A 19,708-nucleotide genomic window follows, 5' to 3' on the forward strand; every position below is an offset into this window, starting at 1 on the left:
ACAATTTTATAGGTGTATTTATAATCGAAGTGATGATGATTGTCATTACTTTAAATGGTTTGATGAAGAGGAAGAGCCATGCTATGTCATATGTTACGAATTTAATGCCTTCGACAGAAAGACTTCTAAGAAGCTTGACAGGATTCTTCTGATGATTAAAGTTTTTGTTGCGGTTGTTCTTATCGACGTTAACATTCAACTTTATTTTGGCTAGAATTATGTTGTATTCAAGTTGAATGTATGAATGGTTTTAGAGGATAGTAGGTGTTGCATTAGTACTTTATTATGTATTTGTCGAAGGTTAATAGTTCATGCTTTGCTATGACTTGAGCTAGCCTTTTGTATTAGTATTTTGTATCTTCAAAGTTTTTTGTTGGAATGAAAAAAGTATAAGTTTTTTGTTGGAATGAAGTATTGATGTGTCTTCTTCTGTACTTATAGTTTTTGTTGGAATGAAAAAAAGTATAGTTGTTGATATGGCTTTGCTATGACAGGATTCTTCTGTACTTATAGTTTTTGTTGGAATGAAACTTAAACAGCAACCTGTATAATCCTCATTGAGAGAATTCACTTAAACAGCAACCTGTATAATCCTCATTGAGAGAATGATACTAAAACAGCAACTTGTATAATCCTCATTGTTGAAATGTAACAGAAAATTTTGCAGTTATTTTTTGAACTGAAATTCTTGGAACCGAACTTCCTGGAATCGAATTCACTGGAACCGAACTTCCTAGAACCGAATTCACTGGAACCGAACTTCCTGGAACGAAAATTCTGGAACCAAACTTCCTGGAACGAAAATTCACTGGAACCTGGATTGATGGTTTTGCATCCGCATATAAAGAACTTATGTTATTCAGTGTAAACAAAGCTTCTATTTCATATGGTTTTGCATAAACTAGAAACAACATAAGTCAAGGTTGTTGTTTAAGTTTTGCATAAACTGGAAGCAAAAGAAGTCAAGCTTGCTGTTTAAGTTTTGCATAAACTGGAAGCATATGGATTTGCATAAACTGGAAGCAAAGCTTCTATTTAATATTGAAAGCAAACACAAAAAAGTTTACACGGAAATTCAAAGCTTCTATTTCATATTAAAAGCAAAGCTTCTATTTCATTTAGAAGATCACAAAAATCTTACTCATAACATTTGTCCCAAAAGAAGTCAAACCCCAAAAAAGTAATCCAAAATAATCTTGAACATTTACTTAAAAACCTTCAATATTATAATACTCGTACTCATCTCCCAACTCCTCTACAGCCCTTCTACTTTGCAACTTTGGACGCTTTGGTTGTCTTAATTGTGTGATAATTTGTCATTGACCTCCATATTCTTCTGTAATGGGTTCTTACATGTACTTCGATGATGACCCCAAAGATTACACCTACTGCATGTATGTACTTTCTTGTCCTTTTCCAGAAAATTAGGCAATCTTCTTCTTTTGGGTCTTCCTTTAGGTCTTGATATATTTGGCGCTCCAATCTCAACAGCATCGTGAATCACTTGCCATTGGTCCTTCCCAGGTAACATGCCAATCGCTCCATCGTACGCCATCCTGTATCTAAATATCTTGAAATTAGTGTAGCAAGTGTGAAGTGGAAATTGAAATAATCAAATGTAAGAGTTACCGGTGCACGTAGAAGTATTTATGAATGTATGTATGCCATAGTGGAAGCTCCTTCATCCCAATGAAAGCAATGACATGAATGCAAGGAAGTCCTATTAATTGCCATACTTTGCATGTACAGTCTCTATTCTCAACGTCAACAATATGTCTTGAATGTAACGATTCAACCTCAGCTTTGAAAGTAGTAGATTGGAGAACTATTAAATGTTCTTTTCTTGTAGTAATGTCTCTTATATATTCTTCAGCATAAGGAACTATTTCACATTGCCAACTCCAACTTGTCATTTTACGTGTAGCCCTTTGTTCCATGAGTTTACCACGAATCATGTCAATTAAGTCAACAACAAGTTTATTTCTAGCCTCCATTATCCAAGCATTGAATGATTCAGCAAAGTTATTGGTATTTGTACTGTGGTATATCCCATACATAAACTGACTTCGTGACCACTTGTAAGGTAATGAGATAAGGTACGCATAGACGGTGGGGTATGATACACTTAATTCAGCGAGCTTGTCATTGTACTATGTCGTTGTGTACGCATTAGATGCTCCCCAAACCAAACCTTGCAGTTTATGCCCATCTTTACAATGAATTTTTTTTTTAAATATTCTTCCATAACTGACGAATACAAATTCTATGCTTAGCTACAGGGTACACATCTTTAATAGCCTCGCCCAAGCCCTTCTCCATATCTGAAATGAATGCAAGAGGTTCTATGTGTACTTTCTCCCAAGTTATGAAGGAACCAAAACCATGTCTGCTTGGATTCAGTTTCAACGACAGCAAAGGCTAAAGGAAATAAACCGTTATTACCATCAAGTGAGGTTGCTGATAAAAGCATTCCTAAGTGCTTGGATTTGAGGTGGCATGCATCCAAACTGATTAGAGGCCTGCAACCATACATGAATCCATATGTACACACCTTAAAACTTACATAAAATCTCTGAAATGAATTGTCATGTTGGTCAAACATATATGTGATATGTGAACCAGGATTTCTACCAATCAATTCGACATGTAGTGAAGGCACCCATTTATAATTATCATCAACAGAGCCAAATATACTTTCACGAGCTTGCTCCCTAGACATTCACAGGTTCATGTAAGGTAATGAAAGACCATACTCTTTCTCTAAATTGCTATTGATATCTTTTGGAGGAACGTCAGGATTCCTTTTGACCATCTCTTGAATCTCTTTGGCAACCCATGCAGATGTGGCTAGTCTATTCCCAACACGGTTGATGCCTGGACACGTGTGAACACCATCAATTCTTCTAACTTCAAAAGTTTGAGCATCTTCACATAGGGAAGCTCTAATTCTCCGTTGGCAACTTTGATAAGAACATGTAGCAATAACACGTTTCTTATCACAAGCCTTAATCCTAATACCAAAATTCTCCTTGATGCAACTGATCGCAAAGTATGCTTGAAAGATATTGCATAAGGAAAATATGTGCCAACAGCTATATCTTTATAACATAGACTTGAAACACTCGAAATACAATCATTATAGTCAAAAGAACTTTCAACCATCTTAGAATTTACAAACTCCCTTAGATTGGACATAGATTCATGTACTGTAATAACTATCTCAGCACACAAATTATCATTAGATACTTTTATGAACTCAGACGCCTCAACGTCAGAATTTAGATCGTTGTATTCTTTAGGTGATGTTCCATATATGTAATAATGCATATTATATGGATGTCCCTTGAGCCAAGGACATATTCGGACAATCTCGGCTCTAACTGCAAAAATCGTGAGTTGTCCTTTCTCAAATTTTACAGTCCTTTATTTTCCACCATCGTACCTCTTTCTATGTTGGTCATTAGTTTGAACCCATATTCCTCCATACTTAAATACAACAGAAATATACTCTTTCTTCTCTCCATATATATTATTTCCAACATTGTTACATAAGCCTACATTATCAATGATGAAAACGTTATTTACATTTTTTTAATGTGTTTCAAATGAATCAATTAATACTCACGAAGTAAGTCGTCTGGGAACACATCATGAATAACTGCTTCGACAATGATAAACTTATGTTACTGCAACTTTGACTGAAGTATCAATGACAAAATACATAATAAAATTCAATGACAAAAATAAACTTCTTTTACTGTGAAACAAACACAAACTATTTTAGAATGAAAAAAAGGACGTTCTCATAATACAAACGGGCATGGCTTAATCCACTGCCAAGCTTAATAGCCGGTATACATTAATCTTACTGCTAAACGAGGAACGCCGGAAGCTTAAAGCGGTAAAAAAATAGAACGTCAGAGGGAAATGTTCGCCTGGCGACAAGCTTCTTTTCGGCAAAGAACCGAGGGAAATGTTCATGAGAAGTAGAACCTGCAGTTCGCCAGGATTGGGGAGCGTATGACGGAAAGAAGTTCAGGACAAGCCTGGCGCGAAGAGCTAATTTCGGCGGGAATTAGACATCCTAATGTATGCGGTAGACGGCGCGGTAGACGGAGTGGTACAATTGAGATAAAGTAGGGATTTGAGTGGTATAAGTGTATTATTTAAAAATGAGGTGTTAGATATGTAAAATACTAAGTATATAGTGGTATGTATGTAAATTTCCCTAAATATTTTGGCTGACATAATATCACCTTTTACCTACTAAGTAAGAAAAATAAAAATTGAGTGTGTTATTGAGATAAAGTAGGGATTTGAGTGGTATAAGTGTATTATTTAAAAATGAGGTGTTAGATATGTAAAATACTAAGTATATAGTGGTATGTATGTAAATTTCCCAAAAATTAATAAATTTAAAATATATGTTATTTTACATCTTAATATTATAATATAAAAATTTTTATATAAAGATTCCAATAAAAAGTGATCTATTTTATTTGGATTAATTATTCTAATTATGACCAATTTATCATAATAATACAAAAAAATATTACTATTACCTGTTGGAAAATTTAAATCAGTTGAGTGTATGTGTTTCACGTCTTAGCATTGTATAAAAATTTAGCATGTAATAAAAGTTATAAGATTAGACATTTTTATGTGAAAATTCAAAAAAAGAAAAAAAAAATCACGAGGTTTGTCCCTTTTTGGAGTGAACATTATGGTAATTTGAACCGTAATACAAAACATTGAATCTTACAGTCTATATCGATTTCTTGATCATTAAACGTTCGTTTAGTATTTAAGTGCCTTAATGATATTAAAATTCAGCGATCTTGAGTTCGTTAGATTCGTCTAATCGAGCCACTCAATTTGACTATAAGCATGTCAAATTTATAGATCATTTGACCTTCCAATTAATGTATGAAGTTTTCGATAGATTTTCAAGTGCTTGATTTTAGACTTATTTAGGCTCATATTGAATCACTTTTAGCTTTTTTTAGAACATCTTATTGAGATATTTAGTTCATGTTCAATGCAACTATAAATTTGTTAAAATTAAAGTTTAGATGATCCTAATTTTAATTTCAAAAATTTTTAATTCAAATATTTCTTAAGAAATTGTGTCTCATGTGGATTTTTTTTAACTACCAATTACAAATTAGTGCAAACTCAGTATTAGACGCGCCATCTTTGCAACCTTACAATGTGAACAAACATTAGCGTACTTACTCAGAATGGGCCCAATCTCCTGTGGAAATTGAATGAAGGGATAATAACAGCTGCATCCAACATAAATATTTAAATTAAATTAAATTAAATTAAATTAATATATCTTCGATGGCATTCTTGACATTTATTCAAAAAAGTGGACTAGTATTTGTTTTGTAAATTGCAAGAGAAGCGTGTTGCACTCTTTCGCATGAGTAGCTATTTCCAGTTCCCACCCATTGTAGCTTTGCTTTGAAGCTTGAAACGGCGGGGGAGGCTCAAATGCGTCTGATCTCATTCTCTTCTTGCTTACTGGTCGTTTTCCATATGTGTCTGTAGATCCCAACTCCATTCTTTATACCCTTCTTGCCGGGGGAGAGCTGTAATGTCATGCTCTCCTGAAGAAAGGGGCTGCAGTTGATAGCTTGGCTTTGGAGGCCTTATCTCAGGCCCGCCGCTTCCTCTTCGCCGCTTTTTATGTCACGATCGGGGTGGAAAGATCGAAATGTGGCTCATTTGTGATCCATTTTTAGGTCGCCTTCCAGATCTGTGGTGCAAGAACATTTCTTGACACGCAATAAGGTAGTTTAGACTTTAGAGTGGATGATTTGTTGTTAGGTTTAGGTTAAGGGTGTACTATTCTCGTGTTTAGTTTTTTGGCGGGTTCCTGTCGGTTTACTCCGAGGTCGTGTGCGGAATGGATCGAAGTTTTAGGGCACCGGAGCTGAGGGGAAGGACCCTGGGATCAGTGATGAAGGATAAGGAAGAGGATCTTGCCCTCTTCATCGAGATGAGGAAGCGCGACAAGGAGCGGAACAACCTTCTGCTCCAGAACTCTGATGAAGTTGATCAACCGTTAGGTAAGGCCTCTATCTTGCACTTTGAAGCATTTGTGTTCATGTATTAGTTCCTCTTAGCACTGGTGGATAATTGAGCCAAGCTTCGTCCTAAGTTTATTTCTGATTTTGCTGATAATCGTTCTGGTTTGTAGAGTCACATCTTGGGGGGTCTCCTTTATTCAAGATTGCGCCTTCAACTGTGAGAAAGACAGGCATGGATGATTTTCTGAACTCCGACAATGAGAAGAACGATTATGACTGGTGATTCAATTAAATGGTCTTAATTAAGTTATTATTTATTTTCGGTGCACTCTATTTCTTTTTATGAGTAAAAGAGGTAGTTTAGGTTTTCAATCCAAATTGCTTCTTCTAGGTTCATGCCATTGCCAGCTTAGGCAGTAAGCTTTACTCCATATTTGGTTTTGTATGTTGTTAATTCCCTGCTACTCATCGGTGTTGGCTGATTGTTTTAAATGTTTTCTTTAGTTTGACTAGTATATTTCAGTTTCTTTTCTCAAGCTTTGGCTTTGTTCAAGAGTCTTTGACGGTGCAAGTTGTGACAATATTTTTTCTTATGTCATGCCTTCTATTAATTTTCCTAGAAGTTTCTTACTCCCACTGTTATTGTACACCTGTTTCTTTAAACAAAACTTCAGAAGGAAGAAAATAAAAGAAGCTTTGTAAGACTTTGGTAATGTAATACAAGTATGAATTATCCAGTAAATGTATTTATAAAGATCTTACGTGTTATGATGGCTTAATTGTTGTTAGAATTTGATGGGAATGCTGAATCTTTGTTCTTTGAAATACATTGTTCCTTTAGCAATGAAATATAACGTTCGCCGATGTACTTTGCTTCTGTAAGTTTGTTTTGATGTAAGAATATGATAAGAATTTATTAGTAATTTTAGAGTTATTTATTCCATTTCGATACATTTTAGCTCTGAAATATCGATATGATTAGACTAGTTTGTAGACTACTTAGTTGTATCCATTTTAGTCCCAGGCTTTTCCTTGTGTCCAATTTCGTCCCTCAATTTATCAATAGTGGTGATAGATCCGCCCAAACAATGCCCCTCAATTTATCAATAGTGGTGAGAGATCCGCCCAAACAATATCCACACAAGCTTAAAATCAATAGCGACCTCAATATTTGCTTGTTGCAACCAATTTTTTCCAATCTACATGGTTGACGTGACAGAAGGGCCAAATAAGTTAGGCCTTGATGAATTGAGGTTTAACTTGGATACTAAAATAAGTGTGGTTCTAAAATGGATACGTCTAAATAGTCTAGGGGTCACTTTGATCATGTATTCTTTCAATACTACATTTTGCAAGTTTTTGATGAATTTAGCAGAACATAATTGGTTGTTACATTTCATGTATTAATTGAAGCTTGTTGACATTTCTTTTCAGGCTTCTCACACCACCGGGTACCCCACTTTTTCCATATTTGGAAAAGGAGTCTCACAGATCTCCAATAAAGCATCTTCCTACTCCAAAAGGTCACCCTGTTTTTTTGAAATCTAGAGTAAGTTATCAAATCTTTTGGAAAGCTTATTTAATGGTTCTTATTAACATTTCTTTGTGACCAATTGTGATGTAGATACTTGCAAAATTATCTAAGGTGCTAGCTTTTTTAGATGGCTTGTTTTAATGGCCTTAGATCACATAATGAATCTATTGTTCCCTAGTCCTTTGTACTCAAATAAGGGAATGCATTGATATAAATGTTGTTAAAGGTGAGCTGGATACTCTTCTTGAATGTGGATGAGGTGAGATGAGTTCATGAGGCCATATCACTTCTCACATTTCTCAGATAGTTGCCATTATGAAGGCTTACCTAGGTGATTACTTTGCCTTGAAATGCCATGCATTGAAGCGGGGTGCCTTACCTTGACGTGATTGATTAGTGCTAATACTTCAATTGTTTAAAGTGAGTTAGTTTTTTATGATGATAACTTGATATGAGATAACATATGAATAGTATCGAGAGTTTGGAGGAACAATATGCACCCTTAGAAATAAGTAAATTAAATGCAGGTAAAAGAATTTAAGTGTTATAATAATATATTTCAAAGATGAAGATGATTTTAAGTAAACAAAATAAACGGTCTAGGGATATAAATTTAGTGGTAGAGAAGAGAGCATGCATAATAAGAAGATGAAACTAATAATAGCGAAATTTAGATTATCAATAGCTCTAATTATAAACTTAAGTAGTTTTTTTTACTTGTTTAAAATAATCTGTTTAGTACATTTTTTGAAATTAGAATGTAATGAAATTTGAAAGTTTATAATTTTTCATTGTATAGTTTTATCCAACATAATTTAGTATTTATCATTATACATTCTTCAACAATATTTGTCATTATTAAGCCAATTATAGGCATGGTATAACTATTTCTTCTGTAATGCCCTGCTTTTGTTTGGCAATCAGCTATAGTAGCATCTAGTTTCTTAGGATTTGGGAAGTCATATCCTATTTGATATCTATGACAATGGTTGTATGCAACCTTACCCTTTTATTTTAACGGAAGCTATTTCCATGATTTGTACGCATAACCTTCATATCACAACAGAAAAATATTAATCCATGCTCCAATCAAGGGTGGAACCAGGAAGAGTTCAGAGTGGGCAATTGCCCACCCTAAAATCTTTTTCTTTCTAAAAAAAAATAAATATTTTAATTATTTTGCTCACCTTTAATAAATGCAGTTGCATAAATTTTAAGGAAAAAATTATTTTCAATTTCATACATAAGATTATACTTTGCACAATCCTATTTTGTTCATTCTCAAATGAGAGGTTGTTTCGCCCCTGGTTCCAAGTTGTAGGATCTATTTCTTAGAGGGAAGGGGTTCTTCCTCTTGACCTTCTTAAGAGAGAGGAGAGAGAGGGAAGAGGAGAGGGAGAGATGGCTGAAATCTGAAAAGGATTTCTATATTGCTTGGCTTTTGACTTAATTTCTCTTTTCTATTACTGTCAAGCCTTGTTTAAAGACTTTTAATGACAACACAAAAAGCTGCACAAAAAACAAAATAGAAAATATAAATGGCTACAAACGAACCTAACTAAAAGAAAGTGCAATGTAGTAAATATTGAATCAATCACAACAAACTCCACATTGGTCTTAGATTTACAAAACATCTATGTCTTCATCTGCTACCTCGACTATGGTTTCCTTTGTCGCACTGCCTCTGATGTAGCAACCCACGCACCATGTGCATCCCGCTCGCACGCTCTGCGAGCTATCGTGCCTGCTGCTTGCCTTCTGCTTGGAACACCTGCACGCTCAACTGCACCCCCGCATTGCCCTGTGTACCCTGTGCCAGCGCAACCCCCCACGCCTTGCGCTTGCCCGCGCACCGCCGGTCCCTGAGGCCTTGCGAGCTCCACCGCACACCTTTGCCCGTATGATCCCCACACACCGTAACCCCGCGCGCCCTGTGACTTCGTACATCTGCGAGCACATGGGCATGCGCATGCCTTGTGCCCACGCACGCCTCTTTGCGTGCCTCTACCTCTGCACACCTTCACGCGCGACTCTGCTCATGCCCGAGCCTCCACCCACTTTTCTTCCGTGCGTATGCGCCTCTACGGCATATGCGCCTAGCGCATCCGTGCGTCAGCTCGCACGCCTATATTGTGAAGCATAGTCCGGCTCCGGTCGATCTCCGCTTTTCTTTCTTTCTGAGTCAATATTTTTGGACAAGAAAATCTCCTCCACCTCTAATTTGCTCTGATTTCACTTATAAGTTTTATTTCTTAGAGTGGAAGGAGTTCTTCCTCTTGAGCTTCTTAAGAGCTGAACTTAAGAGAGAGGAGAGAGAGAAGAGGAGAGGAAAAGATGGCTGAAATATGAAAAGGATTTCTGTATTGCTTGGCTTTTGGCTTAATTTCTCTTTTCTATTATAGTCAAGCTTTATTTAAAGACTTCTAATGGTAGCACAAGAAATAAAACAGGAAATATAAGTGGCTACAAACGAACCTAACTAAAAGAAATGATGTGGAACATCATAATTAAAGTCTACCTTAGGAATATCTTATCTAGTTTGTTACAAGTTGTTGCCTATTTTCTAGAATCTTCTAGGTGACTCTAGGTTCTTACTTGCTTTTATATATATATTGTAAAAGAGGAATGGGGGGATGATGAATATTATATGAATTGAAGCTTAGTGCTTGGTTTTCTCTCTTGTTCTTGAAAAATCCTTCAAGCATCCTCTTCTTCCAACGATCCAACGACGATTCACCACATCAAGAAATAGCCAATCTCAACACAAGTCCACCAATTATTTGAAACAAATATTGCCATGTCATTGTTATCATGTTAAATTGTATCTTTGTATCTATTGAAAACTGGTTTTGTAGTTTCTTTTATTACATTTCATAGAAGCTATGACAATTTGTATTATTTGTAATCATATTCGAGTGATTAATATCAATCTGATGTCTTTCATTTGGGAATTCCCATGAATTTTTCCATGGGTTTTTAAACTCATTCAATCTATATATCACACTTGCAGTTAGCAAATCCTCCGGATCCTTCTTTAAGATGCACTACAGCTTCTACGCAACTGATGACCTCTTCCGGTTTGAACTCCTCCCTTTTGGGAATGAGAAGGCCTTTGTCATCTGGAGGGTCTAGTGTTACTTCTTCTAGGCCTTCAACCCCTAATGGTCGGCCTTCGTTGCCTACAGCATCCAAACCATCCAGATCTTCAACTCCTACTTCCCGTTCTACAGTACCCTCAAGATCAGCAGCCCCGCCACCTAGATCATCATCACCTGCTAGGTCTTCTACCCCAGCATCAAGATCATCCATACCACCAGCCAGCAAGCCTGTATGTAGGTCAACTACCCCAACAAGAAGGCCTTCTACCCCATCTAACTTGCCTGCTAGTACTGCCCCGCCAGGTCGGTCTTCATCTGCCACTAGATCAGGCCCTGCAACTAGTTCTGTAATGAGGTCAAGTTCCTCGACAACTACTACAAAATCTGGACCAGCAATTTCTATGACTAGGTCAGGCCCCGCAGCTTCTAAAGGTGTGGCTCCATCTCGTGGAGTTTCTCCAACTGTAAGATCTAGACCTTGGAAACCTTCTGAAATGCCTGGTTTTTCACTTGATGCACCTCCAAATTTGAGAACTTCACTACCTGAGAGACCATCTTCTGCTTCTCGAGGCAGGCCAGGAGCGCCCAGCTCCAGGTCGTCATCGGTGGAAAGTCGACCAAGTATGAGGCCCAGACTACAATCTTGCTCTCCTTCTAGAGGAAGGGCTCCTAATGGAAATGTTGCTGGTGGTGGTTCCATTCCTGCAGTAAACAGGTCACGTATGAACAACAATGACCATGAAAGTCCAGTTGTCATAGGTACTAAGATGGTTGAGCGAGTGGTAAGCTTGAGAAGACTGGCACCTCCAAAGATTGACGAGCAGCATTCCACCATTAATTCATTGGGGAAATCCACTGTGTCACCAGAAAGCGTTGGATTTGGGAGAACACTATCTAAAAAATCGCTCGACATGGCTCTGAGACATATGGTAATGCAGTTCTCGTTATTTATTCTTAGAATAAGTTGAACTTGACAGCTACATTGATTAAGGCTCCGTTTGGGATGGCTTTTTTATCGTTTCTTAAAGGTGCTTTCTAATAAAAAATTAATTTTTTTGTACTAAAAAGTTGTTTTAAGAAGCAGTAAGAAAGCCGTCTCAAACGAAACCTAACTTACAAATTAGTATTCGAAGTACTTTTTTTCCGTAATTTTTTTTTTTATTTGGGCTTCTTTTGCATTCTGAATAGGATATAAGGAGGAGCATGCCTAATAATCTGCGACCATTGATGACTAACATACCAGCATCCTCTATGTATAGTGTGAGGTCAGGGTCTTCAAGAAGCCGAGTAGTTAGTATTTCAGGTTCTCCTCTTGCCACCAGTAGCAATGCAAGCTCCGAGCAGAGTGTCAGTAACAATCCATTCTGTTCGGATGGAAATGAACTTTTAGATGAGTTTTGCAGTGATAAAGGCAGTAAGTCCTCTCCTTCATTTTCAATGGGAAGATGATCACCAGATTTTGCTCTTGTTTTCCATTTTGTGTATTCTTGAAAGATTATTTCCTTTATGCATCATCAATACCACAGCGCAAGCTGCATTGGCAGCAGCATTGCTGGGTATGCCTACTATCTTGTAACCCTTAAATATCGATTCTGATTCTGCCTTGTTTATGTGGTATTATTTTCAAGGGATATTGTTATTGATGCATGTGAAAGATTAGAACATACTATTACAGAAATTATGAAGTGCTGCTGTCTTCGGTGGTGCTCCTCTTACGGAGGGGGTCTGTATCATGGTACATATAATGTCTCTGATAAAATTTTATGAAGCTTTTGGCTTCAGTAGCCATCAGTGTTTGGCTGTTGTGCTACTTTATTTCCTAAGAAATGAAGCCATTAAAACTCTGAGCAATCGTAGAGATGAACAAAGTAGTTTGTTTTCTATCATTGTAGAGTATTGCAGTGCAGATGCAACATAGTGCTATCAGGCATTCGAGGAATTATTCTGTGTTGAGACCAAACGGTGAGAACCGTTCGAATTTGCTGCGCTTTAACTGTCCTTTTGTTGTGCTTTTGCAAATACTCAGCTAAAATGTAGCAAATCCGGATAGTTCTCAACGCAGTAAATTTGGACGGTTCTCGCGGTCGGGTGTCTGCACAAAATAATTTCTAGTGGCATTCAGTTGAAAAGCATTACCAAGCTATCCGACTCATATTTTCATTTTTTTAAGGCAAAAGACACTTTTTTTCCTTTTTTAGTAAGGTGTTTACCGGTCGGTCAACAAGGCCTTTAATTGCTGCATGATAGGTGTCCGAAAGCCATTGAAGCTTTTGATCAATTGTGATATTTATTGCATATGCTGCCAGATGGCTATGTTCTTATCATCAGTTGTAGTTGGATGAGGACTACCCTTTAATTTGTTTGCTAAGTGGTCCCTGTGACATGATTGAGCAGCCGTTCTCTGTTCAGAATCATACATTCATTGTCTGACGCATTTCTGGAATCCAATCAGGTTGAAATAAACTGTCATTCGATTCTTTCTCATCACAGCCTTACAGCTTTTGCTGTTAGTTCCCTTACCTACAGGAATCACAAGTTGATGAGGCCAGATAGAACAATGACGTGTAGGAAATAGCATTTGATATGGCCCATTGCCATTTTCTAGTGTGGGCACCGGACATAGAGATGCGTCCGGATCATTGGATGCATTGCGTACGCTCTGTGTATGTTCTGTTTCTACTCTGCTTATGTTTTGTTTATAATATGCTTACATTCTGCGTATTTATAGATACACAATAAATAAGCAGCAAATCCTCGCAACTAAATATTTGCTGTTTATTTACTGCAAATACGCGGAGCGTAAGTAGAGTTTAAGCATAAAATACACAGTATCCGGACACATCTCTAGGTCCGATATCCACATCTAATAATTTCTCATTCTCTAGTGGAAAGATTCCTCATGCATGTACTGTGCTAGTAAATTGCAGGGTTCAACTAACCTGGAACAAGGTTAGATCATCTAGTTTTATTCCGAGTTTTTGGATCAATGAATTGAGCTATTTGTCTATTTAGTCATCCTATTAGTTTCTTAAGTTCGTTGATGTTAAACGTTTCTGCATTTACGAGGCGTAATTTTCGGGATTTTTAGCACTGAGGCCGTCAACTGTTGGATCATGAAAACAATAGCAGTAATAAATTTTTAGTACAAAGTAATAAATTTGATTATCAATAAAGTAATATTTTTTAGTACAAAGTTTGAAATTTATGTTTAATTTATATCAATTAATTATATTAACTTTTTTTGATAATTTGATTGATAATTTTAAATTGAAAATAATATAGTAAATGTTATATTAAGATTAATTTATTAATAAGTTGAAGCTGTGTTTTTTACTTTTTTTTTAATAGGAAAAATTTAAGAGCAAATTTTTAAACTAGACCTAATATTAAATTAGTTTATTTAATTTAGCATTTAAAAAAAAAAATTAAGAGTAGCCAAAGTTACCCATTTAACTATGTGGGAAGGGTTGTACAGGAAAGAGTTAATTTAGCTATTTATATAAGTTTGTCCAAATGGTCATTAATATGATCATTTTGGTAGAAATTTTTGCAGTATCTTATCACATTAGCTGAGGTTTTTTTTTTATCACATTAGCTGAGTTGCAGAGTCCTATCACATTAGGTTTTTTGCTTTTATTAGTATTGTGTGTAGTTAGTGCTATACACATTAGAGTCTCTTTAGTCATTGGATGCTGAAGTACTTGTGACAGACATTATTTAAAAAACTTGAGTTGAGCTGAGAAGTTGCGTTGTTCCATCAATAAATTATATGTCATCTTTATTATTTTTGTTATTATATACATTCCTTTGTTCTAAGTTATTTCATTATTTTGGTTATAAATATATTGTGTAAAGCCATCCCTAAGAGCTGCAATGAAGCTAGTGAAGAATATATGTTGAAGTTGCTTTGATCAGGTGGTTTCAATGCATTATTTAAGATTCGAAATTTGATTTTTTTTGGCAATAAATTGGCCAATTATGTAGAAAATTAGGGACATTGCAACTAAAGATTTATATGAGAATAGAAGCTTACGATTGCACCAACATATTAGAAGAAGTCCGGATAGTCCTTTTGAGATGAAGGCTAGGGAAAATTAAATATTTAGATGTTGCATGCATGAGTGAATAGAAGATCATGATTATATGCTTATGAGCATGCATGAAGACTTGATGAAAATAAATGTGTATAGAAGTGGTAGTTTCTTTAATAGTCAAGATTGGATAAATTTAGAGAGTACTTTCTACATGTATAATCGTCATTTTGTCGGTCAACACGTCCTCCAAATTTGTTATCATCAACTACGACGTGAAGGAATAGGTGCTTCTGTTAATCAACTCGAAACATCAGTGGATCACATCATTCTTTTCCATTCTTAGTTGTCACGAGAGGAAGTATTTATTGTTCATATTTATAAATCAGAAGATGAGAATTCTTAATAGAGGCACAAGGAAAATTTTATTTAATGCAACTGACTGGCTAGATATGCAGCCTGAGTTCAAGTTTCATTTTAAATGTCCTATGTAAGGCCAACTTCAAGCAAGTATACACATGTTTATTAAGTGAGAATTTAATTTTATATTGTAAGTTTGATAACTCTTAGGGCTTGTGTTATCGTTTTGTATTTTTATAATGTTCATTTAAGTGGCGCATGGTGCTTCTTGTTCAGTATATGTTAAAGTTGTGTTATTTATGTCTTGTTGTCTTATGTAGGTTGTTCAGTATATCTCAAAGTTGTGTTATGTATATCTTTTTGCTTATTTTTTATTTAGATGTTAACATCAAGCTCAAGTAATACCTATTTGAAAATATCTTTACAAATTTTATTTATTTTAAATAACAAATATAGGGAAAAAACCAAATATTTCTAACTAAATGAAATATGATTTAATTCATTGCATGAAATTAGGAAAGTCTGAATAATATAACAACTGAAATATTTAACACAAATCATACTGCAAAAGCATTAGAATAGGGTAGAAGCTAGAGCTTGCATCTAGCCTTGCATGATATGACATGCATCTATGCCTGGTGTATAATGATTTAGCGGTCAAACATGAATATCTCGAAATCCACAATACTCCTCAGGCTGGACTTCCTCACCATAATCAACTAGCTGTGCCTCCATGTGGGTGGCGGGGTGTAGAACTGGGAAATAGAACCAATATCAAATGGACCCCAATGCATCTCATATGTTGGGTTAATGTCTCTTACGCCTCTCCCCAATCTCCATAAGTGGGTGTAGCAACACCCATTTCTGAAGGACCGGCGTGAGGTTCTTCCACCGTTTGGAGAAAAGTGTACCCTTTCCTGGAGTCTAAACAGTATCATGCATCCTCTAAGTTTATTTGTGTTTTCATAGCATTATTCAATTCTCCAATCATGTTAACATTTTGTTTGAGTTCAGATCATCATCCTGGCTATAAAATTGTTGTAACATCTCGTCTGTCTCAAAGAGGTGGTTCTGTTGTATGTAATTAAGTAAACAAATTAGAATAATTATGTAAATCTTTTAACATAAGAAACTATGAGTGGAAAATATACCAGCTAGGGGTAAATTGAGTCAAGCCGACTCATGAGCTGGCTCAGGCATGACTCGTTAATGAACTCGTGAGTCAAGCTCGAGCATAATTTCAAGCTTATTGTATAATAGAGCTCATGTTCGATCTAGCCAAATATCGACTCGAATACTCATAAGTCGGCTCAGATGCCTAGTAGGAAGGTGAAATGTCAAGCAAGATTCAGGAAGGCGGGAATGCAAAATGTCGGGTTGGAACGTGAAATGTCGAATGAAGTTCAGATGTGAGATGGATTTTGGACACGGGCATGCTTGGACGGAGTTTGGACTTTGGACTCAGGATAGAGGTCGGACGGGGGATGTGCTGGGATGTGGGCATGCACGAAGGGAGTTTAGACTTCGGATGCAGGATAGAGGTCGGATGTGGGACAGAGCTTGGATACGGGAGTGCTGGGACATGGAAGCGGACGTGACGGAGCTCGAATGAGCTGCTCTACGAGCTTGTTTCAGTAGCACAAGCTAAGATCCATATTGTCTTAAGTTTGAGCTTGAGTTCCAACGGGCATCTCGCTAACCCATTCTTCATTCCATATGTTAAAACGTACATTATAGTTAGTGTAAATATAGTAGTAGGTTTGATGATAAGGTTTAAAATATATGATAAGTACCCTCCCACACTACAATCATGTACTAGTTCTGGATATGGTACATGCAATGTAGGACTTCCAACATGGATTGATCCTAAGACCTAATTTGTAGCAAATGAAGACATATGGTAATGTTAGCCCGCATGGGCTTGGTTGCCTATGTCAATTCTCTGTATAAGTGTGTTATAACAACTCCACCGAGCGAGAAAGTGCTGAATAATTAAATGTCCTTAAGAAGCGGGAGATATTAAAGATAAATTTCATATCTAGATATATATAATAGTAACAAATATCCAATGATGAACATAATATTAGTTTGCACATGCCTCCAAAACTTTATATCATTATGCTCAACATAAGACCCCCTTCTGTAGGTCCGCCGCAGTCACCTTAGTGGCATGCATGTCCTCGCATGAGTTGGCCCATTCGAAATCTAAAAGTTACTCAAGGATTCATGGGGTCGTGGTATATAACATTTGGATCTGGAACACTTCCTAGTAAATTATCACAACAATATGGCCAAGAATTCCATCATTTCCCATTTCCAATCATTGATGGGCCAACTAATGCAGGTCCATCAATCTGTAGACCATAATCATTGCTACATCCTATAGTGTAATACTCATATCCCCCACTGCTAGATGAAATATATTGGTCTGAGGCGACCATCTCTCGACCAATGCCATCATAAGATGGTGATCAAGTTTGATGTACATCAATTGATTAACACAGTGCAATCAACTGTCCTGATAGCCGCAATGCATCATGGACATTCAATAGGTCAATCTTGCACCATAAGCATGTGTGATGCTCTCTTTAGAATAGTCCCTTGTAGATTATATTTGTGTTGGACAAAAGAAAATAAAATGCAATATTCATTAATAAAGAATAATATTTATAATTTTTGTACTTACTCAAAGTGGGCTATTCTATGTCTGCCTCAAGACAAGTGATGATAGGGTGTATGTCTGCTGGTGGATGCCCATAGGTGGCATGTTCCTCACTAGGTTGCTTTCTAACTTGCCATCTTTAAGTCATGGGTGGTTTCTCTTCCATTTCCATGCATGCTTATTTCATATTAATGGTAGAAAAAATAAGAATATTTTTCTGGAAAACATAACTATTTTAGTTAACATTTATAACAACCAACTCATAGTACAAAAAATCATAGTTATAACTTGTACGGGTAATTTTAATTACACATCACAGAAAAAAATACAGTTAATTAAAATTGCAAGTACAATAGAAATGTATACGTAATGAAGATGTAGTTGTTCATCACTTTTAACTACTTTAGGTTGTACATCACATATAACATCAACACATCACTCCTACATGCAGCAACGTCTTACATACTAATATTACAATTAATTGGTATGAGGGCAGTTGGCCATGATATGACCCGCCATTTTACATAATCAGAAAGCCGCCTGAATGATGAACTCAACTCATCCATAGTGTTCTTGTAACATCTTGTATAGGATCTCCCTATGTGTCTTCTATAGTTGGGTGGTGCTAGCGGTAAAAACCTTTGTTAGGGTCATGAAAGCCCCAAAACTGACGATTAATTATACTATGGAACTCTTCTTCATATGTGTGCTTGAAGTTTATTTTGGTGAAATACTTTAAAACATAAGGGAGATGAATTCGCCACATCGAAGCCAAATAACTAACACCATGTATGCAAGGAATTTGATAAAGTAAGAGTCGTCAACAGTTGCACATACAAGTGGACTCATCTATTATATCCATGCGATATGACCTTTCAGACATGTCATTAACCTGAAACTCTGTCAAGTTGATTATGGTAGGATTTGGAATTCTCCTAGCTTCCAGTTCGATCTTGTGTAATGACTCCTAATTCATATGCGAAGAGACTGTTGCTCTCCAAATCCACCATTTGTGAACGTTCCAACTGACATATGAAGATACTAAGTTATAAGCGATTGCAGTAATCAAGGATTGAATATGCAATCTAAGAGCTCTTTTAAGAACATCATTAAATGATTCTGAAGCATTTGTAGTCATCACTCCATACCTAAGCCCATTGTCATGTGTTAGTGTCTGATGTGTCACGTCATGGTCCACCAGTCATCGATATATTTCTTGTTTAATATCTTATAAATCAACTATTATTCGACAAGTTTTACGCTGACTGTCGACTACCTAACGCCACCCTCCATTTTTCTCATCCACGACTTGGGACCGGATAACGGCAGCGTTGATGCTATGAAAGGTGACGAAGAATAAAAAATCGTAGCATAAGCATGAGTTTTTTTATAAGAATTTGATTTGATTTCATTCATTTAACAAATATTTCTGTCAATCTAATCATTTGATTGAATGCACGCCTCTATTATGAAGATTTAACTCTTTTTACTACCACACGCAAGCTTTTGATTTTGTCTAAAAAATGTTGTTGAATATGTAACTCTTGTTGATCAAGATGTATGAAGTATGAACTTAAAAAAAAAAGTATGAACTTTGTTCTATCCCTTCAAGCATATTTGAAAGTAGATTAATTAACTCATTAAGCATTTATTTAGTACAACTTTATTAATGCTTTATAAAACATATTTTAGTATAATTTTTTTAAAAATGTAAAATTCTTAATTAAAAATTTATTTTTGAAAGTAATAAAAAAGCGGTAAAACCTCAATTAAATTGATAAATTAAATTTAATTACTCCGAATTTTTTGCATATGGTTCACACCATACTAATCCAATTATTTGATTATTACGCACCTAATAAATCAATCAAACTCTTATTAATAATTTTGCCCTCATCAAATTATTTCATATCACAATAATTAATTAACACTTCAAACCGACTTTTTAAAGCTTAAGTATCCATTACATATAGGGCAAAAAATATATA

General features: G+C 36.0%; 1 protein-coding gene across 3 annotated transcripts in view; it reads left to right on the forward strand.

Annotated features, from left to right (window-relative positions):
* Window positions 1-12,345, forward strand: part of LOC110108809 (endochitinase A) — a 12,929-nt gene extending 584 nt beyond the window's left edge. Inside the window, exons 1-6 of one of the 3 annotated variants that reach the window (XM_028698136.1) lie at window positions 5,474-5,796; window positions 5,867-6,074; window positions 6,206-6,314; window positions 7,470-7,584; window positions 10,580-11,596; window positions 11,856-12,345. In XM_028698136.1, the coding sequence (XP_028553969.1) occupies window positions 5,912-6,074; window positions 6,206-6,314; window positions 7,470-7,584; window positions 10,580-11,596; window positions 11,856-12,116 (1,665 nt within the window). In that variant the 5' untranslated portion in view covers window positions 5,474-5,796; window positions 5,867-5,911 and the 3' untranslated portion in view covers window positions 12,117-12,345. Of the gene's footprint in view, window positions 1-5,473; window positions 6,075-6,205; window positions 6,315-7,469; window positions 7,585-10,579; window positions 11,597-11,855 lie in introns of those variants that run through there. The other 2 variants (XM_020839605.2, XM_020839604.2) reach the window with 2 other exon arrangements.
* The last annotated feature ends 7,363 nt before the right edge of the window (window positions 12,346-19,708 follow it).

Source organism: Dendrobium catenatum, unplaced genomic scaffold (assembly GCF_001605985.2).
Source record: "Dendrobium catenatum unplaced genomic scaffold, ASM160598v2 fragScaff_scaffold_1056, whole genome shotgun sequence".
NCBI lineage: Eukaryota > Viridiplantae > Streptophyta > Magnoliopsida > Asparagales > Orchidaceae > Dendrobium > Dendrobium catenatum.